The 20,019-nt window shown below is 39.8% G+C and overlaps 2 protein-coding genes across 3 annotated transcripts; both read right to left on the bottom strand.

Annotated features, from left to right (window-relative positions):
- Positions 1–805: 805 nt before the first annotated feature.
- Positions 806–4,485, bottom strand: hsd3b1 (hydroxy-delta-5-steroid dehydrogenase, 3 beta- and steroid delta-isomerase 1). Its single transcript, XM_051403639.1, has 3 exons — positions 4,043–4,485; positions 3,215–3,379; positions 806–2,124 (listed from the first exon to the last, which is right to left on the bottom strand). Exons 1-3 carry the CDS (start codon positions 4,191–4,193, stop codon positions 1,316–1,318), a joined length of 1,125 nt encoding a protein of 374 aa, XP_051259599.1. The 5' UTR covers positions 4,194–4,485; the 3' UTR covers positions 806–1,315.
- Positions 4,486–5,813: 1,328 nt separating this feature from the next.
- si:rp71-68n21.9 (kelch-like protein 9) lies at positions 5,814–19,585 on the bottom strand. 2 transcript variants are annotated; one of them, XM_051403600.1, is made up of 11 exons: positions 19,400–19,585; positions 17,341–17,391; positions 16,420–16,553; positions 15,558–15,730; positions 14,976–15,108; positions 13,274–13,470; positions 12,924–12,999; positions 12,101–12,658; positions 11,620–11,799; positions 11,158–11,271; positions 5,814–7,595 (listed from the first exon to the last, which is right to left on the bottom strand). In XM_051403600.1, the coding sequence occupies exons 2-11, from the start codon at positions 17,343–17,345 to the stop codon at positions 7,099–7,101; spliced, it is 2,067 nt and encodes a 688-aa protein (XP_051259560.1). In that variant the 5' UTR covers positions 17,346–17,391; positions 19,400–19,585; the 3' UTR covers positions 5,814–7,098. The 2 variants fall into 2 exon arrangements, with proteins under 2 accessions (XP_051259560.1, XP_051259559.1); XM_051403599.1 differs by having other exon boundaries at positions 15,558–15,751; positions 19,400–19,584.
- Positions 19,586–20,019: the final 434 nt, after the last annotated feature.

Consider the following 20,019-nt stretch of genomic DNA (forward strand, 5'->3'; position numbering starts at 1 on the left):
ATTAAAATTACTGTAACTGTTGAATTCACAGTATGTTTGACTGGAACTTGCCTCTGCGGTTTTAAGGTAGTTATTCCACAACAAATGTCATCCTTGTCTTGATAATTTTTTGGTTGGCAGCCATTTTGTGTTTATCACATAGTGATTTGGAGCTTAATTATATTTAATATTTCCACATTAAAGTGTCTATAAACACTAGATACTGTTATATATTTTGGTGCATTGTGTTCTAACATTATTCCAAATGTTTTTAACAATGTTCAAACCCAGATAGATCTGTAATTGTTCCATCAGTTGCCTGTCAGCATGCGTCATATCCCCTTTGTGCATGCGTCAGTGTTGTGGCTGTCTGCCTGAAGCTCACATGAATTTACTTTTGATTTCACTTTTAAACCACTTTTTTTTTTTTTTTTTACGATACTCTTTTTAGATCTTGGTTGTTCTTAACTTCATTTTAACCGGATGTAGGATTTTAGTCTGGATCTTAAGTTATCAGAGAAACAATGAGAAAATGTTAGCAGCTGGGTATGTTTGTTTCGGAGAGGAAGAGACCTCTGTGTACAATTTGGCCTCGGTAGAAACCTTCTAAATGAACACAGAAGGAATCCTAACTGGGAGAAGATGACTGCAGTTGTGAGACCCCCTGGAGGCAGAAATACATATTGTAGGTTTATGATTAAAAGTCTGCTTGCTTCATACCTCAGAGAAAATTGATGCAAGGCAAATTGTCCTGTGGATGAGTGCCCAGTAAATTAATATATAAACAATACCATATGTAATTAAAAATGTACAAAGAATAAGAGAGTTTTTCACGAATAAACTTTAATAGTATACACAGCATATTTCCGTATAGTACTGGAACAACAGGTGACACTCGTGAGTCAAAGTTAGAAGATCTAAACATTCATTTTTAAGCTTTTAGTGTGCCAACCCTCCTCTCCCTATAGGGTTAAGTTAATGCTGCTTACTGTACTGTCTACCTTAAATCGTCTAATTGAGGTAATTAGCTGTAAAGCAGAAAGTACTTCAGAAACAAAGAGTCAATGTAACTTATCTTCAGTTTAACCCATATGTGTAAGAATCTGTGACTTGTGTGACTTCTAGTGGCAATATTAGATAAACAAACAAAAAGCTGCGCTAAACATATCAGAATAATTTGAAAGGTGCTCTAACAACGTATAATATATAATATATTGTGTTCATTTACTTTCACTAAAGATTTTTTGTTTTTTTGTTTCTTTTTGTTTGGTGCTACAGGAAAACAGACATACAGAAAACCCACAGTGTTAATATGGTACTAACAACTTTTCATTCATTATTTAGCTCTTATTTTTTCCCTTTCCTTTGGCAGCTGTGAGGCGAGCCACTTGATGGTGTGTTTGCGTGCTTCCTCCCACGTGTATCTAGGGACGTATCCCAGGTCCCTCTTAGCCTTCTGATAGGAGAAACTGAACGGCGTGTTTAACATAGTGAGGAGCTGCCGGTTCAGCGGTGGGACGATGCGTATGAAAGGTCGCAGCATCGTGCACAGAACCTCCAACAGGAAGCAGAACACGTAGAGGAGGTGGAGCGGCAGCATAGGTTTTTCTTGAATGTTGAAGCCCAGAGGTGACATCATGACATGGTTGAAGTCTGAATAACTCACATGTGGCGTGTCATCAGAAATAAAATAAAACTGTCCTCCAATATCATTTCTTTTTTGTGGATCTTTGAGGCTGCGGGCTGCTTGGAGGTGGGCCACAGCCACGTTGCCCACATAGACAGGATTCACCCGGGCCTCTGGTAGAGACATACGAAACAGAATGTCCTTGTTCCGTATCCCGTCACCCATGTGGCCCAGTAGGAAGCGGCAGCCCTCCCCATAGATGTACATCGGTCTGAGGGCGCACGTGGCCAGTCGGCCTCCATTTTGAAGTACCTCGCCGTGGGCCTGCAGGGTTATCTGCTCAGCCTCTCTTTTGGTCTTGCTGTAGTTAAACTTCAGAGCACAGTCATAGACTGTGTCCTCACTGCCGTTAACCATGGGCTCACCCTTTGGGTTTGGTCCCAACACCTCAATGGTGCTGGTGTAGATAAAGGACACCACATTCTCTTGAATACAGGCCTCCAGAAGCAGCTGGGTTCCTGTCAACCAAAGATAATCTTATTCATTATTAATTCTCATTCTTATAAGGTAAAAGGTAAAAATCTTAATCTCTGTCTATCATATCTCATAGGAGGGTAAACCTTTCTTCTAGCGTCATACCAACAAGAAAAAGAAGACAGACTCATATTTGAGACTTGTCTGCTTTGTGTTGGGCCATTCAGGCTAAGCAGAAACAAGAAAAGCTGTAGCTAAACTTTTATGTTCAAGTTCAAAGGACCAGTGTGTAGGATTCAGTGACATCTAATGGTGAGATTGGGGATTGCAACTAACTGAATTCCCCTCGCCTCACCCTCCCCTGTAAGACAAACCCTGGTGGCAGCGAAACTTGTGTTTCAACTTTGTGGTTCAACATGGTGGCCCCTGTAGAAGAGGACCCACTCCTTAGATAAAAACGGCTCATTCTAAGGTAACAAAAACACAATGACTTCAGGTGATTATACACCAATGCAAACATACCCTTGAATATTATATTCCATTTCTGCCAATAGATTCTCCTAAATGTTACACACTGGACCTTGAAGTGTAAATTCTGAATAAAGTGAAATAGAGAAAAAATAAAAATAAAATGGAAACACTGGGAGGAGCTAAAAAGTCAGTTCAAGTTAAATAACTTAAAAGTGTCAGCTAAAATGTGTGCAGTGAACGCAGCTGAAGTGTCAATCAAAGTATGCAATGAAAGTAGTTTGAAAATTAATTTAAAGTGAAAGTGCTTAAAGCAGTTTGAGTCTTAGTTGGAGTGTAAGCACTGGAAGAGGTTGATGTCAGCAGTGTGTGTTAGTTGAAGTGTAAATAGCAGCTGAGAGCAGCTGAAGTGTCAATTAAAGCAGACACACTAAAAGTCAGTCGAAGTGTGAGCAATGAATGGAGTTGAAGTGTCAGCTGAAGTGTACACAATCAAAAGAGTTCTACTTTATCTTCATCTATATCTATTTACTGTATGTAACATGTCCATGAATGCATGATGATATATAATTACTTGACAATTCAGTCTAAATTATATGATTCAGTAAATTCCAATCTCTAAGAGAAAAAAGTATAGTAGCCCAGAAGAGGTTTCAGTGGACTTACCTTTGACGTTGACCCCATATATCTCACTGTACTCCACTGAATCATTGACATCAATGATGGAAGCAATGTGGAAGACGATCGATGCACCTCGACAGGTTTTTCTCAGAAAATCACCGTCTCTGATGTCCCCCTCGAACACACTCAGCTTTGTGTCGCCCCTACAGTCTGAAGAAAAAACTCTCATCGATTAACACAATATAAGGCTTGGTTATTATATGAAGTAGAAATGTCTACAGAATTTTCTTGTATCTTTTATCCTTAAATAGATTTATTGCTGCTATCACATGAAATGTAAAGCAGTCAGCAATAATACAAAACAACCTTAGAGTGGACTTTAACTGTGTTTAGAGTTTATCTAATGGACTGAACGTAAACCCAGTGGTTTCATAATTTCTTTAATTTATTTTCAATGTATTTCCCAAGGCTATTGTTTTAGTTGATGTAATAATCAATTGTTTTACATCATGCTGCCTAATTTGGCTGGGAAACTCTCGAAGAAAAGATTTTAAATCTCAGTGAGGCTCCCCTGATTAAAATAAATTAAAATAGAAATAAAACAAATGAAAATGACTGATATTACAAAGTGTTACCATGATATGAGTGTTATTTCATTACAGCTTCATAATATTAGGAGTAAATACTACTAGAGTCAGATTTATACTTTACTATCAATGTTTTATAGTAGTAAAATGGATGTATAGTACAGCACACTATGGAGACACTCTTCTCTCTGTACTTTTAATATAGTTCCTATTTTATCTGAAAGAGTTTATGTGGGCTGCAGAGAGAAAAGAAGATATAGAAATGATGTAGGTAGACAGATTTTACCCTCCAGAGTGTGTAAAAGTTGGGGCTGTACATGTTTGTCCACCAGTCGAATCTCAGCCATTTTCTCTTCCTCCAGCAGCAGCCTCACCAGCCTCTTTCCCAGGAATCCACAGGCTCCCGTCACCACGCACACATCACCTCTCAGAGACATCGCAGGTTAATTCTCTCTTGGTATGAGGACAAAACAGATCCTGCAAACTTCTCTTCCAACTGACCTTTTGAACAGCCTTCACAAAAAGAAAAAAAGAATGTAACTTTTGTTTGTGGATGTTTCGAGTTCTGTCTGCAGGAGAGAAACTGCACCTTCTGCCCTCCCAGCCTCAGCTGCTCCACTTTTTGTAAACCCAAAAACCTTACTTGAAAAAACTAATTATTTAGTTCAGTGTGAAAAAAGGGGATGGGCTCTGCTACTTCAGGGTGGAATGTGATGCTTTCTGAAGCTAGTCAAAATGGGGGCTGGAATGTTTTATATGCCAAGGACAGCTGCTGTTGGAGGGTGGCTTTTTTTTTTTGTAATTGGGAATAGCCGCCTGTTAAAGTGGGTGCTCAGCATGTGATGCAGACAAAAACATAATAGGGGCTGAAGACACCTTCTTTATGAAATTAATGATTCCCCAAGATGAAATAATAACAAAATAATACTGATACAGTACTGTATTGTAGGAGGCACTGAGATCTTTGATCTGAGACAGTAACAATAAATAAAAGTAGCTCCATTCAGAGTGTTATATTATCATTATATGACTGCAATAAGTGATGTATTCTTGGAAGCAGTATTTTAATGTTAAGTATAGCTCATTTTAACACCCTTACAGTATATTCTGTTGGATAGTTTTGCCATTTGAAGCAAATTGTCTCTTATTGCTTAAGCCTGCACACTGTGGAGTGTTTCTTCTCTTGAACAAACTCTTTATGCTCTATGTAACATTGCTGATTGCCTTTTATTTATTTTAAAAATGTCTACAACAGCTGGAGACAGAAGGAGACAGTGGCTTTGAAGTGCAGTGATGTAACCCCACATTGTCCCATTTTACTGCTTTGTTTAGAGGAACAGTTTTACGGAGTTCCTTTGAAAGGAAAGATGAGTAGATCAGATCTGTACTCAAGTGCATTAATTAAACTGACAAAGGTACAAGGCTGCATTAGCCAAATAAAACATTTCAAGGTGACATCTGTCTGCCAGATGGTCAAATATGTTTTCACTCTCACAGTGATGAATTGTAGTTGGCCCTGGTTTGCTCACTGGGTCAAATGGCGGTGAGGTGGAAACTGTGAGTGTTGCAGGGTTTTTACCCGCAACCTTTTGTTTATGGGCACTCTCTATAACCAGTGTTATCATATTCACAAACATCCAGAATAACATTCAGTCCCCGTCTTTCCAAAACATTCTGTCTCTTGATGTTGAGCCACAGTACGTTTCTATGTCGATGATTTGCTTTTTTTGAATGAGCAATGAAATTAGGTCGTGCCTCTTGGTCTTAAGATATGGCATTTGCATCTTTTCTAAAACAAATAGAACTGGTTTTATAATTTCAATAATATTTTATGCATCACATACTCCTGTATAGCTGTCTGTTTTTCTGTATTTATAGTCCTTGGAATAGCAGTTGATATCACAGCTGTCTGCTGTCTTATCTAGAGGTGAAGGATGAAGTCCCAAGGGTAGTTTCAACGTCACTTACTTGCATCAGATGTATACCGAAGAGTCTGTGTGTGTTAATGTGTGTGTACAGGAGCCTTCACTAACAATGAATAATGTGATTCTGTAACATAAGGATCATAATCAACATTTTATTTTTATCTTTAAACACTGCATATCAATATAAATATACAAAACATAACAAGTCAAACATTTATTTTTCCTGCAGAGACAGTGACTGAATGAGCTTGTGTTATGGCGGCAAGGTACAACAGTTAAATCTAGAAGCTTCTTGCTGTTTGTTCTCATTTACTTTTTAATGAATCAGCATCAAACAGGGACTCAGTGAGGTTAAGTTGATCTCTCTTTGCTAAGGCTTTATGGGAGGCATTGTTATTTTGCTTTATATTAATATGTTATGCAATTATTATGGTTCCTCAATGTCTTTAACTAAACAGCAAGAACCTTCTCAGACCAAAACTGACACAAATAATTTGTTTTATTACAGTCTTTATTGAGGGGATTTCTGTTGGATCTCTGCTATGAATGGTTATATCAGTTTTAATGTAAAAATGTGACTTTCTGTGTTAGTTACGGACAGCGAGTTCCAATGGAATTTCCAAATCATAATAAAGACGTGTTGTCTTTGTAGCTACAGTCTAGCTTTCATCTTATGACTCTGTGACTCCATTATCATTGAAAACCACACAAGTGAGCCACATCCGGACCTTTGACACATTTCTTCATGCTTGATTATGACACAGAGGATTCAGTTTTCTCTCAGCGTGTGAGTCACATACTGGCACTAGCTACTTTATGTCATGATGTAGCTACACAGACAGTGTTGGTTAGCAGGATAAAGTCATCATTGTTTTTGGTTTATTTGTGAGGTTACTAAATAATAATGAAAAGATACAAATAATGCCAGATTATAAAGTCTAAAGCTACCTTTAAAAATCCCCCTGGTTGTTTTATTTATTTCAGTAAAGAAATGGATTTGCTTTCTGATTTGTTTGCTTCAGAGGACATTTTTCTCTAACTTTGACCTGTGAAACAGTGACACTCAATGTCCAATGAATCAATGTCCAGCCTGTTTGACAGGGACGTAGTCAGTGTTTCCTTGAACTGAAACTGCAGAATGAAAGAACACAAGCAGCAGAGCATGAGGGAGGCTGCACAAATGTTAATGTGAGGACTAAAATGCTACTAAAGGCATGTTCGATAGAAAGGTGTTTACTTTTCAGACAGTTGAATGCTAATAACAGCTAGCTAGCCATGCTTGCACCTGCAGCATGTGTTTGCAACCCACACTATTTCCTGTTTTGCCTTCTTTTGCCACAACATGCAGGCAATTTTTATCAAGCCAATTCTGGTCTGACGGTAGCAACAGTTGGAAACCCCCGTCTGTGGTGCACTATCAGCTCTTAGCTGTGGGCAGTGGACACTCCTGTATCTGAGCCTCATCCACTGACCCCTCCGGCAGATGAACTGTCATTGTACAGGCGCGAATTCCCCCCAGAGGCTCCAGTACGTTGAACACCCTGTCCCACACGTCCTGCTCCGGATCATACCGCTGCACAATGTCAACCATGCATCTGCTGTTCCAGGAATACCCTCCCACCACGTAGATCTGCCCGTTAAACACTGTCACACCAACGTCGCTCTGCCCCCGAGGCATTGGCGCCACCACTGTCCACTGGTCTGTCTCCGGGCTGTAGTATTCACAGCCCAGGACGTCATCGTAGTCGCTGCTGCCTCGGAAGTGATTCCCACCCATGACGTAGAGTCTGTCTCCCACGGTGCACATGCAGTGCAGGCCCCGGAGCTCCATCATGTCGGCTCGTCGACTCCATGTGTCATCGACAGGATTGTAACACCAAAGCTCCTTCTGGAACGTGTCACGGGTGATGCCACCTATGTGACAAAAGAAAACCAATGTTAAAATATTGCCCCATAAAAGATTTGAAATGTGTTTAATTGAAAATAGTAGATTAGGGAGAATCTACTACAAAGGTAATAAAGGGAACCATGGGCCAAAATTGTTAAAATCAACTTGACAAGGAGATTTTGACTATGGCTACAGCTGCACATTCAAATGCTGTGGCCAGTAGCTTCTTCAAACTTTTGTTTGAAGAAGTTTTTGTTTGTTTGTTTGTTTTTGGCTTTACTGCTGAAACATGCATTAGACTGAAATAGCCTACAGTCATTGGAAAAGGAAGCGTGTGGGTGGATAAAAGAAAAGCGAACTTTAAAACAATCCCTCCAGGCAGACCGGCTGGATGGGACCAGCTCCACCACTCCATAAAGAGAGGAAGAGAGCCGGATAAGAGCCATGCTGGCCCAGCTTGGACTTGGACTCCTGGCTAATGTCTAGTCTAGAAATGGAACTCAGCCTGGCCAAACAATAGTAAATCAGAGAGTGTTGTGCACATCTTTACAGAACACGAGACAAGTTCCTTTCACACTGTAAAGGTGATAGCTCATCTATATACACTCAAGATGATGTCTTTCTTTTATTTGTGACTCTTTTGTCTTTTGTGATTGCACTTCCTTTCTCACCACAATTAAAAAATAAATAAAGTACACATACAAATTTGAAATCGAGAAATATTTAGTTAATGGAAATAGTTATTGAATACTGATGCAATGAGTATATGTAAATGTTAGGAATGCTTCTTGTGTGAGAAAGATAAAAGGATGAATCTTCTGTATAGATTTTTCATATTTCACATTTTTCTTAGACACAGTGAATGGATTCAATGGTCCAGGAATCATACAGTCAAATATACTGTATTTTCTGATAAAAGTAATTATTATACAAACCAAGCATAAAAGCTTGAAGATTCTATTAAATGGGGACTTTTCCTGCACAAGTGGGCATAAACAATCACCTAAAGCCATCTCAAATAATAACAAATGATGATCACTTACTGTGTTATTTCTTGACAACATTCCTTTAGCAGAAAATATGCCATATTAAGAAAGTTAAGTTTTCATGTCATGGTGTTGAGTTAATAGAGCTGATGAAAACTAAAAGAATTGCCATAAAGGACCACACAGGGATGTTCAGCTGTTTCTGCTGGTTGTGTAAGTATTCCAGGCGATTGTTTGTGTTAACATGTTAGCCACAACAGTTTGATAAGCAGGTTTGTATTTTGAACCTTTTTTCTCAAGTAGTGTTCCACAGGTGCACAGTAGATTATGTGTCTACCTACATTGATACTCAGATGAAAATGTAATTCTAACTTCTAACTTTTAAACCTTTTACTGAAAGTGTAAGTACAACCTTCTGAACTGCTTTCTTTCGACAAAGTTTAAAAATGCATCAGAGACCTGCAAAGGACGGTGACTTTAGAGGGTGTAGCCTAGACACCGACCGGAGTGATTGACAGACTGACCACAGCAGCGTAGCAGGAATAGTGAGCTGTTAGTAAGAGGTAAGGAGCAGCTGCTGTCAGACTCTCTTGACAGTCGTTTGTAAAGTTTTCTCTGTGGTAACTGTGTTGTAGCTGAGCTATCAACACTCACACAGCTTTTGAAAGTCATAGGTTTTAAATGTTACTGTGAACCACTTCAACCACAGGACTTTGCATTTCCTGCTTCTCAGTCCTGTATGTGAAACTTATCTTTATGCTCTCAACATGAGAAACCGAGGTTTCCTGTCCAAGGTTGCTAAGAAATCTGCCTGAGATCATGAGAATGTGCAGCTAAACAGGAAGTGGTTTCAAATAGGTCAGCCAAGTAAGCTTTTTAAATTATTCAGCTTGTAAAAATGGATGTTGCTTCAGAAAACCCTGCACAAAACAGTTTCAGAGCTCTAGTCCCATAGTGCACTGAACTGTTGAACTCCCAAACTGATGAAAGGTTCTGCAGTGACGGCTGATGCCCCGACATGGTGGTTTTTGGTGATTCCACTGTCAAAGGCCTAAAGCTAAATCAGCCAATCAGTCTGTGTAAATGTCTCGTATTTTTTGCATATTGTGACACAAAGAACTTCCATTAGGAAGGAACATCCTCATTCATTTTAAAGGTGTCCTGTGGACCTTTTGACCTCTAGTGGGTCCTGGTTTTACACACACACACACACACACACACACACACACACACACACACACACACGGGTGATGCTACATACATTCCTTAATGGTTTCACACTATTCCAGAAAAGAAGGCAAGAAAGAAGAAGCCTGCTTGCTAGTAAACACTGAATGTACAGAATGCAGGTTTCTAATTTTGTGATTTATGAGGACGGAAATATAATGCGTTCATGTTAGGCTCAGGCTCACTGTATTTAGCATCAGGTGTGCATTACTAATTATTTCTACCTTGAACCTTTGATCTCTTGCATCATTACAAGACCGTCCTCACTGGAGACAAACTGGTCATTTAAAATGACCTTTTCTTGACAGGTAACCTCTATAAACATTTGACTTGTCAGAGCAGGTACAACTGGAATAAACAACATTGATGAATGCTGCATTCTATGTAGGTGAGCCAGTTCCAGGTCTTTGGTATTGGGCAAGTTCTCTCACTGACGCCTCAAAATGTCTGCTGTGAAAAGGGTCTATTGTGAATAATGACTGTCCTCTCTCAGTAACAAAGGCAGAAGTTGCATGACATTAAGACAGCTTTAAAAAAAGAAACCTCAGTGAGGAAGTCAGTTTGGTTGTACAAAGCTTACATTGTCAACACCGGAGACTGTGTGTCAAAGCTGCATCCCCTTGCCTATCAACAGTCGAGTTTGGTTTCTTTTTTTTTTTCTCTTTTTATTGCCTTTATTTGATAGGACAGCTGAAAACAGACAGGAAAGGGGGGCAGAGAGAGAGAGGGGATGACATGCAGCAAAGGCCGCAGGTCGGATTCTATCCCTGGGCCGCTGCAGCAAAGACTCAGCCTTGTGTTCTGTACATGGGTCGCCAGCTCTACCCACTGAGCTAAACGGGTGCCTGAGTTTGGTTTCTTTTTACCACAAAGGCAGGTTTTCTGTAAGTCTAACCATGACCACGATCTTTCCCTAAACATGTAGTCTTTTTCTCAACGTAACCAGACTTTAACAATAGAGGTAGCAGAGGTTAGGAAGGCACTGACTTTATCACGTAGCTTCTTGATGACTTATCACCGTCTTGAAAATAGAAGTAAATTCAGCAATAACATTTAAAGGTGTGTTCAGACTGTGAAGCAAATGTTTTCTTTAACATTAAAAATGATATCTCCACAGTTGCAGAACGGATTTTACCACTCCAACTGCATTTGAAATGTCCATCTCCCTTTGTTGTTTTGCAATTTGAACTGTCTTTACCAATTTCTTACAGTGTCAATTGTGGGAACATAGGACCGTGGGAACATAGGGCCGTGGGAACATAGGGACGGGCCCACATGGATAATGCAAGGCAAGCGTTTGGTTCGTATTCTGTCTTGAAATACTTGAAGACAATAAAGATAATCACTCACTGTGTTTTGAACAGTGTTTCCTTACCTGAAATGTACATGAGGTCCCCGTGAACTGTTCCAGCATGTCCATAGTGAGGCTCCACCATACTGGTCACAAATGTCCATTCATTTTTCTTCAGGTTGTAGCACTCCACCGTGTCTGGTCAAAGGGATATTTGGAGAGATGGTTGGGGTTGAATTTTAGTTAAGCCAGCAGCTAAGTCAGATATTTCCCATAGGAGTTGGTAGAGACCAAAAACAGAGCTACAAGCCTCATCAACTTAAAAGATGACGATGATATGTCAGTGTTGTGTTCACAACTTGTTTCCACTGCCCCCAAGTTGCCATAAAGATCAATTATTGCAAGGTTAAGTAATCTGAGCAGCCATTCTTTATGAACTGTATTATTAAATTGAATGATGATGAAAATGAATTATCAATTGATCAGCTGACAGTAGTAAAAGCAGTACTGACAGCAGTAGCAGAACAAGTATTAGTAGCAGCTCACCAATCTCTCCTGAGGCATTCCTTCCTCCGACTGCATACAGTTTCCCCTTCAGAGCGCTGAGGTGGAAGAAAGTCCTCTTCTCGTTGAGCGAAGCAATTTGAAGCCACTTGTCGAAGCGTGGATCGTAGCGGTAGGCACTGTCTATGGCCGTCTTACCCTTGGTATCATAAGTACTCTGGCCTGAGAAGACAAAAGAGAGTGTTAGAGTGGTAAATAAATATTTTTATGAAAGCATTTATTCATGCTTCTAATTCCTCAATATTATTCGGTCATACTTGAGTCTTGATGATGTATGATGACTACCACTTCATCTCCAAGTGGTCTAGCTTAACTTATAAAAGTTAAAAATCTTTGACCAAGCAAACTAGGGCTTGGCTCAGATTATGTTTCTGTACACTGGGACAGGCTAGTTTGAGGAACATGCTTCGATTAGGCTTCTATATTGTAGTTTCCATGGACCAAGACTGACATTTGCACTGACCTCCAACAATAAAGAGGAAACCGCCTAGAAGAGCCACTCCATGCTGGTAACGCGGCACATCCATGGGCTTCAGGGCCCTCCAATGGCCCGAGTTTTCATCATAGAGCCTCAACTCCCGGCTCACCACCAGCTGCTGTCGCATCACACCACCAAGTGCCAGAATGTGGGTGGCATCTGAACGTATCTGCGTCCGCTCAGTTTGCAGAGCTGGCTGCATGAACGGCATCATCTGGTAGTTGCTGGCCTCCAGCAGGAGGTTCACGCAGGCCGTCTCAGAGCGCATCATGGAGTCTTCTCCCTCTTCATTGTCCTGGGAGATCTGAATCAGCTCAGTGGGGCTCATCAGTGGGAAGCGAATATGACGCATCACGGCGTACACAGAGGAGCGTCGATTGGGGTGGTCATGGTCCAGCCATCCTTTAGCGATATGGTAGAGGTCCATCTCCGTGAAACCCTCCAGGGAATTGCTGGCCAGAGCGTTGGCCATGGTGGTTTCAGAGAGCTGAAGGTAGCGGTCACACTCCACCAACGCTGTTAAGTTCTGGCTCACAAACTCACCTAGAAACAACAAAGAGGAAAAACACTGATAATCATGATCCCTCTGTTTGTTTTAGTGATTGAACCAAAAGAATGCCTGTTACACACATCTTTTGTTTTTTACTGTATGTTAAATAATGGACTGATGGATGGGTAGACTGGTTTTCGGGACTCAGAGGATCTGAAGGATCTCCAATACAATAAGCTCTATGCTATTTACACCTTCCACCTCATCTACATTGTTATATAGACTGAAGAAAGACCAGATCAGTTTCATAACAGTCACCTATATTCTGCTTAACATCCTCCAGGATCAAGTCTGTAGCAATGCGCTCCACCTCCACACAGTTATCAATAGTGATCTGCATCGAAGAACACAGAAAGGGAATTGATTAATGCTCTGCATTACTGAAGTTCAAGTTCACCTTAATTAATGCACTGCTATCCCTATTTTGCAGCTGCATGCAATGTCTTTTAATCTGTGCAGTATAATTGACACTGGGAGAGAGGGCAGTAAAGGACAGTGAAGAACTCAAAGGGATCTAGTAGCTTAATGAGCTAGACCTCCAGCATAGCTGAATATAAAAACCTTCCATTAATAAATTAATGCAAAAAAACAAAAAAAAAAACCCTCACCTCACTGCTCAGAAGCTGATTACAGAATCTCAGAACAGGCATGACCTGCAAGAAATTTGCAGCCTCCAGTGTATCCTGGAGATTACCCATGTCGAGGCTGACTTTGGATGTGTAAATGAAGTCTATAATGTTCTTTAAACCCAACTTAGTGACCCCATGCAGCTTGATCTCTCTCATCTCCTGCTCCCTCATGCCTCCTGAACAAGCAAAAAAACAAGTACAAAGAGACAAAGACAAGGTAAATGAATGATTTTGCATTGTTTCAGAAGATTTGTCTTGTGCAGGTATGTTGCCGAAGTGCACAGTCAGCAAGATACAAAGACACAGCTGATACTGTAAAACCTGACAGCTCAGACTTATACAGTGCGAGGATAAAAAAGTACTGTAGTTAATCATGGTGTTGAATGCAAATATAGTCAAGCTGCAACAAAAAGGAAGTTTAATGCAGAAGTCAGTAAGAAAGTGCTTCTGCTTTTATTTTACTATTTTTAATACTAATGTAAAGGTGAAAATAAGGGTAGTAGTGCCATGAAAACAATAAATATGTTGGTACTTTATGTTTAACATTTTCATTGAAATAACACATACCAAAGGGTAGAATGTGTATTTATTTATATTTTAGCATAGCTAGTGGTGTGGCTGTCGGGACTGTAATGTCTGTTGGGAATGTCTGTTCACTTCTTCCCCGGAGTTTTTGTGCTTTCTCGTCTCGCATGTTCTTATCGATCCTGGTGGAGCCTCCTGCCATGGTCCTGCTAGATTGCCATTGCCAATACTGTTGTTGCTGTGCACCTGTCTGTCTGTCTCTCTGTCTCTCTCTGTCTCTCTCTCTCTCTCTCTCTCTCTCTCACCCCAACTGGTCGAGACAGACGACCACCCACCTAGAGCCGAAGGATCTGTCCTAGGTTTCTGCCTTTTAACAGGCAGTTTTTCCTTGCCATTGTTGCCAAGTGCTTGCTCATGGTGGTACTGTTGGGTCTCTGTAATTAATGTTATAAAGAGTTCGGTCAAGACCTGCTCTATTTGAAAAGTGAATTGAATTGAATTGAACTGAATTGAATTGAATTGAATTGAAAGACAAGAATTATCAGTATTAGGCTGTACAATTACACAGAAGCTGTCTTAGCACATCATGTATTCCTTTTTCAGGTTGCTTTAACTTACTCACATACAATTAATATGTGAGCATGCTAATTATAGCCTGACAAACTTTCCACTTTTCTTTTTTACCACACTAGTGGTAAGGAAGTTCCCAACCCCACAGGGCCACTTGCATGGCTTTATTTTGTGTTTATGCTATCAGCTATGTGAGAGGCATGGCTCTAGGCAATGTTGGTCTGCCAGTCGGCTCACTACCTTGGTCCAGACTGAATTTCCAGATGGAACTACTGGACATTCATGGTCCCCAGAGGATAGAGTGTACTGACTTTGGTGATCCACTGACATTTCCTGTTGCACCACCAGCAAATTGACATTTCTGGCTTTCAGGGAAATGTCTCTTTTACTGGATGTATTGCAATGAAGTTTGCTACATACTTCATGATCAATGAATTGTTATCACTGAAGTGATTCATCAATCTATCAACTATCCAAATTGTAATTTGTTTAATACTTTAACACTTAAACCCAAATACCAAAATACATAAAACTAACGACTAACTTAAGTTGTCCACTTTCAACCTAATAAAACAGGACAACTCACCTGTGAACATTGCCTTGAAATAGTCACTGGATGAAGCCATTATGACTCTGTGGACTGGGAAAGTGTCCGTGCTGTCCCCGGGAACCAGGACGACATCACAGAGAGTCTCATCTGCCCGAAAAGTATCAAAGCCCTGTGAGAAAAACAATATTTTTCACAATTAGCTCAGCATGTTGCATTTTTACATCACAGAATCACATCATGATAATGTTGACAAATTGGTGGCCTCTATATTAGATTCCATTCTGCCTCCTTATTGTGTTCATGCTGGTGGATTTGATGGATAATACCATGTGATATACAACAAACAGGAGGGGGACACTTTCCTTCCAGTGAAAATGCAGTGAGGGCAGCTGTAAGACTTTTTAATTAATGAAATAAAACCACTTCATGAGAGGAGGTCTCTTGTTTTAAGCCTAATAATTTGCCAGTGTGCAACTACACCATAAATTGATGAACAGGGTGATGGAGCACCAACGATGGCAAAGATATGGAATTTAAATCAATTGTTTAATTAGTTGTTTACTTCCATTTTGTGTAACCCTGAGCCATTCACTTTGTTAGTAGGTCAAAAAAATATACCTGCAACACAGCTGTTCCATGTTCAGTGCTACTGAACACCTTGGACAGCGGCCGAGGGGGAAGTTTGGGCTTCGTGGATTTGTCTGGCCGCTTAGGTGGCATTTCCATGGGTGGAGGGAGAGGAGCTGGAGCTGGGGCTGGAGCAGGGGCTGGAGCTGGAGCTGGAGCTGGAGCTGGAGGAGAAAGCCTGTCATCTATCAAACCGCAATGGAGAGCAGACATTTAGAGAGGAGGAGTAATGATACTGTTGTTGCTGCAGGTACATGGAACAGCTAAGCTACTAAAGACTTTTATGTTTGTTGGATGGTCGTCCTGATGCTTTTACAACTACCAATCAGATATACTATTCCTGTATAGAAATGATAGAAGTGTTAGCAACAAAATGTACTTAGAGTATCCCAAATCAAAGTCTAAAATTTATCATGCAGAATATTATGGATCATTATTCACATACTAAAGCGTAAGTGATAGTTTAACGTTGTAGTTGGTTGAAGTGGAGCTGCCGGAACCACTTCATATACAAAGGATAGTTTAATCTATAACAATGTATCAGATTCTATAACCTAAAGCTGTCAAATACATGTAGAGGAGTAAAAAGTACTCTAATTTAAATATATTGGAGTAGAAGTATAAAGTATCATAACATGGAAATACTTAAGTCCCCCAAATAATACTTGAGTACAGTTACTGATACTAGTGGTAGTTAGTAATTCCTGAATCAGGCTTTTTGTGGTCTCACATATTGCAGTAGTTTACATTCATTCGTGTTGGATACAAACAACACATGTGTCAATGTCCTCTATTTCTTCTATCACATGGGATAAATGATAATCGAAGCTACAGAGAGACACCGAGCACAAACCTTGTTGAGCAGGCCTGTCTGCCGGAGCAGGAGGTCTTTCAGGAGCTGGAGGTCTCGGAGGATCCCTCTGATGCCTGCTCAGGCGAGACAGTGTGCGGCTCAGCCTCCCCGGCCCGCTGTCATCTCCACTTCCCCTAAAGAGGAGGAGGTGCAGGACACCTGTCATTTTGCCTCCTTAACAAACTGACGGCAGAATCTCCTTCGAGGATTTTGTGACTTAAGTGATATTCAGAGGTATCAGGCTTCATGGATTTTATATTATAAACCTATTATGTACAATCAATTAATGAAAATGAGGGCAAACGCTTCCTCTTCTAGCTACATCCGCACATAGTACAGTAAGCTTACCAAACATGTGCCAAGATTTATTTTGAAAGTTTCAATAGTTGTTTTGGCAGTTTTGTTTCATAGAACTTCCTCTTGTATACAAACACAACTTCCTCCAGTTGAATTGGCAAATCCTAATGCCTTTCATGGCCCAAGCCCTCTCCAATCTGAACCATTTTATTAAATAGAGTATGTGTACTGGAAGAAGCTTCCTCAATGCAGCTTACAACAGTCCCTTATCTATTCTGTGTTGCTTGTCCTGTGACCTGAAATGGAGGAACTAGAGAACTGTTTTCAAGTGAATCGATTCTCTTCAACGTCTTTCCTGTCCATGTAAATAACAGAATGGAAGTAGTCAACAACATTACATATACAGATACACCAGCAACTAAAGTTTCTGGATGTTTTTACACTACATTGAATATTTAAGCAGTTATTTATTGGTTTACTTATTGTACACACTTTACAAGTATGCAGGAATCCAAAAGTATAAATGTATTACACCCATTGAACAATAGTAGGGGTTAAAATGAATGCTGTTGAAATATGGTAAAAATGTGCAGTATCAACACTGAAGCCCCAAAAACACCTTACCCCATTTCATTGGCCTCAGGGGGCTGTGGACTGTTGCGCTGGTGAGACTTCCTACATGGAGACAAAATAAGAGCTTTAGTGGATAGTGGATTTTTTAAGCTGCACAGGGTCGTGTAGTATACAGTGCGCTGCTTTTAACCAAGAGGGCATCTACAGGAAAGACTTTCTGACCCACATATGCATCTATGCAAAAATGTCACTTCTTCTGTAAAATGGCTCATCTTTCATCCTATTTTTTATCTCCTGTTCATCAGTTTAGTCAGAATTGTCTTATGAAGCCCTCTGTATGAAGTCTACCACCCTGTTTGGATGTTCTCTTTTTCACAATGTGTCAAACTCTGTGATTAACTGTAAGTTGGATGTGGCGTCGCTCATTGGCAGACAGTGTTAACTGTGTGAACTTGACTTCAGAACTTTTCTGAATCTTTTTATTTAAACTGTGAAACTTTTCCCCACCAAACAGAATTTATGTCTTATAATATCAGGTTTTTTTGCCAACTTTTTTTACATGTTTGTTATTTTGTAAGCATATTCAGTTCCAATAAATATTTAGTACAACTTCAGTGTTTTTATTTATTTAGTATAAGTAATGTACAGCAAACACCTGACGTATCTGGTAGTTAATGTTGATTTTATATGGGTACTATAAACATACTCAGCACATGTAATGTTAATAAAACCTGCATGTAATGCATGTGGTATTCATAAACTTCATCTATAATACACAGGCTTTTAAAATTACCAACAGTCTTCTTTATGCTCTATAATTTTCTACAACATACCATGTACCACAGTTCTGAGTACGTGCTGTCACATTATTGTTCCTGTTGCAGTTTCTATTGTTACTCTATAACTGCAGCGCATTGTTGTATGTTATTTTTGTATGTATTTATATATATATATATATATATATATATATATATATATATATATATATATATATTTATAACAGCTCAAGAGATCGTCAGGAAAGGCGGGGAAAGAGAGGGGACAACAGGCCCGTGGCCACTGCAGTACAATGTGAGCTACCAGGGCGCCCCGTCTTTAAATTTTTTATTGGACCCACAAAGATGTAATTTCTGTGATGCTTGTTGTCCTTGTTACTGATGACAGTTGTATTCATACCGTTTAAAAAATAGCATCAAATCAAGATTATATCTCAGAGGGCTCAGAGTGTGCTGAAGTCTAATGTATTTTTTTAGGATAATGGATAATAGTCTTTCCTGATGTTTTACTGCTTTTATTGTAACTAACTGAACTGACTTCTGTCATTTTCACAATTTTTCACACTCTTCATGTGCAGTGAAAACCCAACGTGTGTATTAAGAAGTCTTTTTTTTTCCACTTATTTTTACTTTTCTGACAACTTCAGTGAGTAAGCACTGAACATGAATTTTACCAGAGTCTTAGTAATTAATGTGTGTACTTTTGCCACCTCCAAATCTGGTGACTTTCAATGGGAATGTTTCTGATAAACTGAAGTGTTAAGTGTTTCTTTATAGGTTGAGAACGTTGTCCAACACCCCCTTGGATTAGCTGTCAAATGCATTTTCACGGAGCTAAAAACAGACCTTTTTTTCTTCTTAAGTTGACTTTTTTTTTAGATATGTGGTTCTCACAGGAAAAACATACAAACATATGATGATCTCATAGAATATGATGCATTGCTAAACTACAGTTTATAGTTAAATTTAGCTCAACCGTAAACACCTACTGTGGTAAAACCCAACATATACATGAATGCATCAGTAATATGAATCCAGAAACATCAGATATAATAATAAAACACTGACAAGGACCATTGTACTGCACAGTGACTACATCTACTTTGATACTTTATATTTATATTTTACTGATAATACTGGCATACTTCTACTTTTAAGTATTTTCACTGTGTGGTATTGGTAATTTCGGATCAGAACACTTCTTTTATCACTGGATGAAACAGAAACACATGAATACATAAGCATGAATTTGTGGTACTTTATTGTCACTGCTGAAGCCTCACTTGCAGCCGGATCTGAAACATGTACAAAAGGGACACCTGTGGATGACCTACCTGGAAGAAATCCTCTTCAGCAGACTGGACCCAAGGCTTCCCTCCAGCCTGTTCGTCTAACCGACCAGAACTTCGAGAGGAACACCGAGCAGAAAATGTCTGCTGCACTACGCCGGCTGGTTGGAGAGTTGAAGCATCTGGGTGAGCATTGCTGTTTCTTTTGCCTTAACCGAGACCTCAGTCACTTCCTGTGCTACTTCTCTTTCTCTGTCTGTGCCTTTTGACGCTCCCCACCCCAATGTGTCAAACTTGCATTTGCTTTCTGCACTAACGGTATCGCAAACTATTTAGTTTGACAAGCTGTTTTTAAGCTTTTGAATTGAGTATATAGGCCCACTAGCAGGCCTTTGATTATCTACTTGGATAAGACAAGCATGACAGCCCATATTGAGTTTAATGTCATTGGCTGGAAACATGTAACATACATGTAACATACTCCACAAAATCCAGTGCAAAGAATATTAAAAAAATGGTCTTTTGAACTTTTTAAGATGGAAGTTTATAGTTCTCTGCTGCTGGTGGGAATCTGACATGTCACTGAAACAATGTACAACCACTGATCAGGTTAGTTTTTCTGTCCTCTTCATTGGAATAATCAGACACAGCAGAGTGCATTTTTA

The sequence above is a fragment of the Dicentrarchus labrax genome, unplaced genomic scaffold (assembly GCF_905237075.1).
Source record: "Dicentrarchus labrax unplaced genomic scaffold, dlabrax2021, whole genome shotgun sequence".
In the NCBI taxonomy this organism is placed as follows: domain Eukaryota; kingdom Metazoa; phylum Chordata; class Actinopteri; family Moronidae; genus Dicentrarchus; species Dicentrarchus labrax.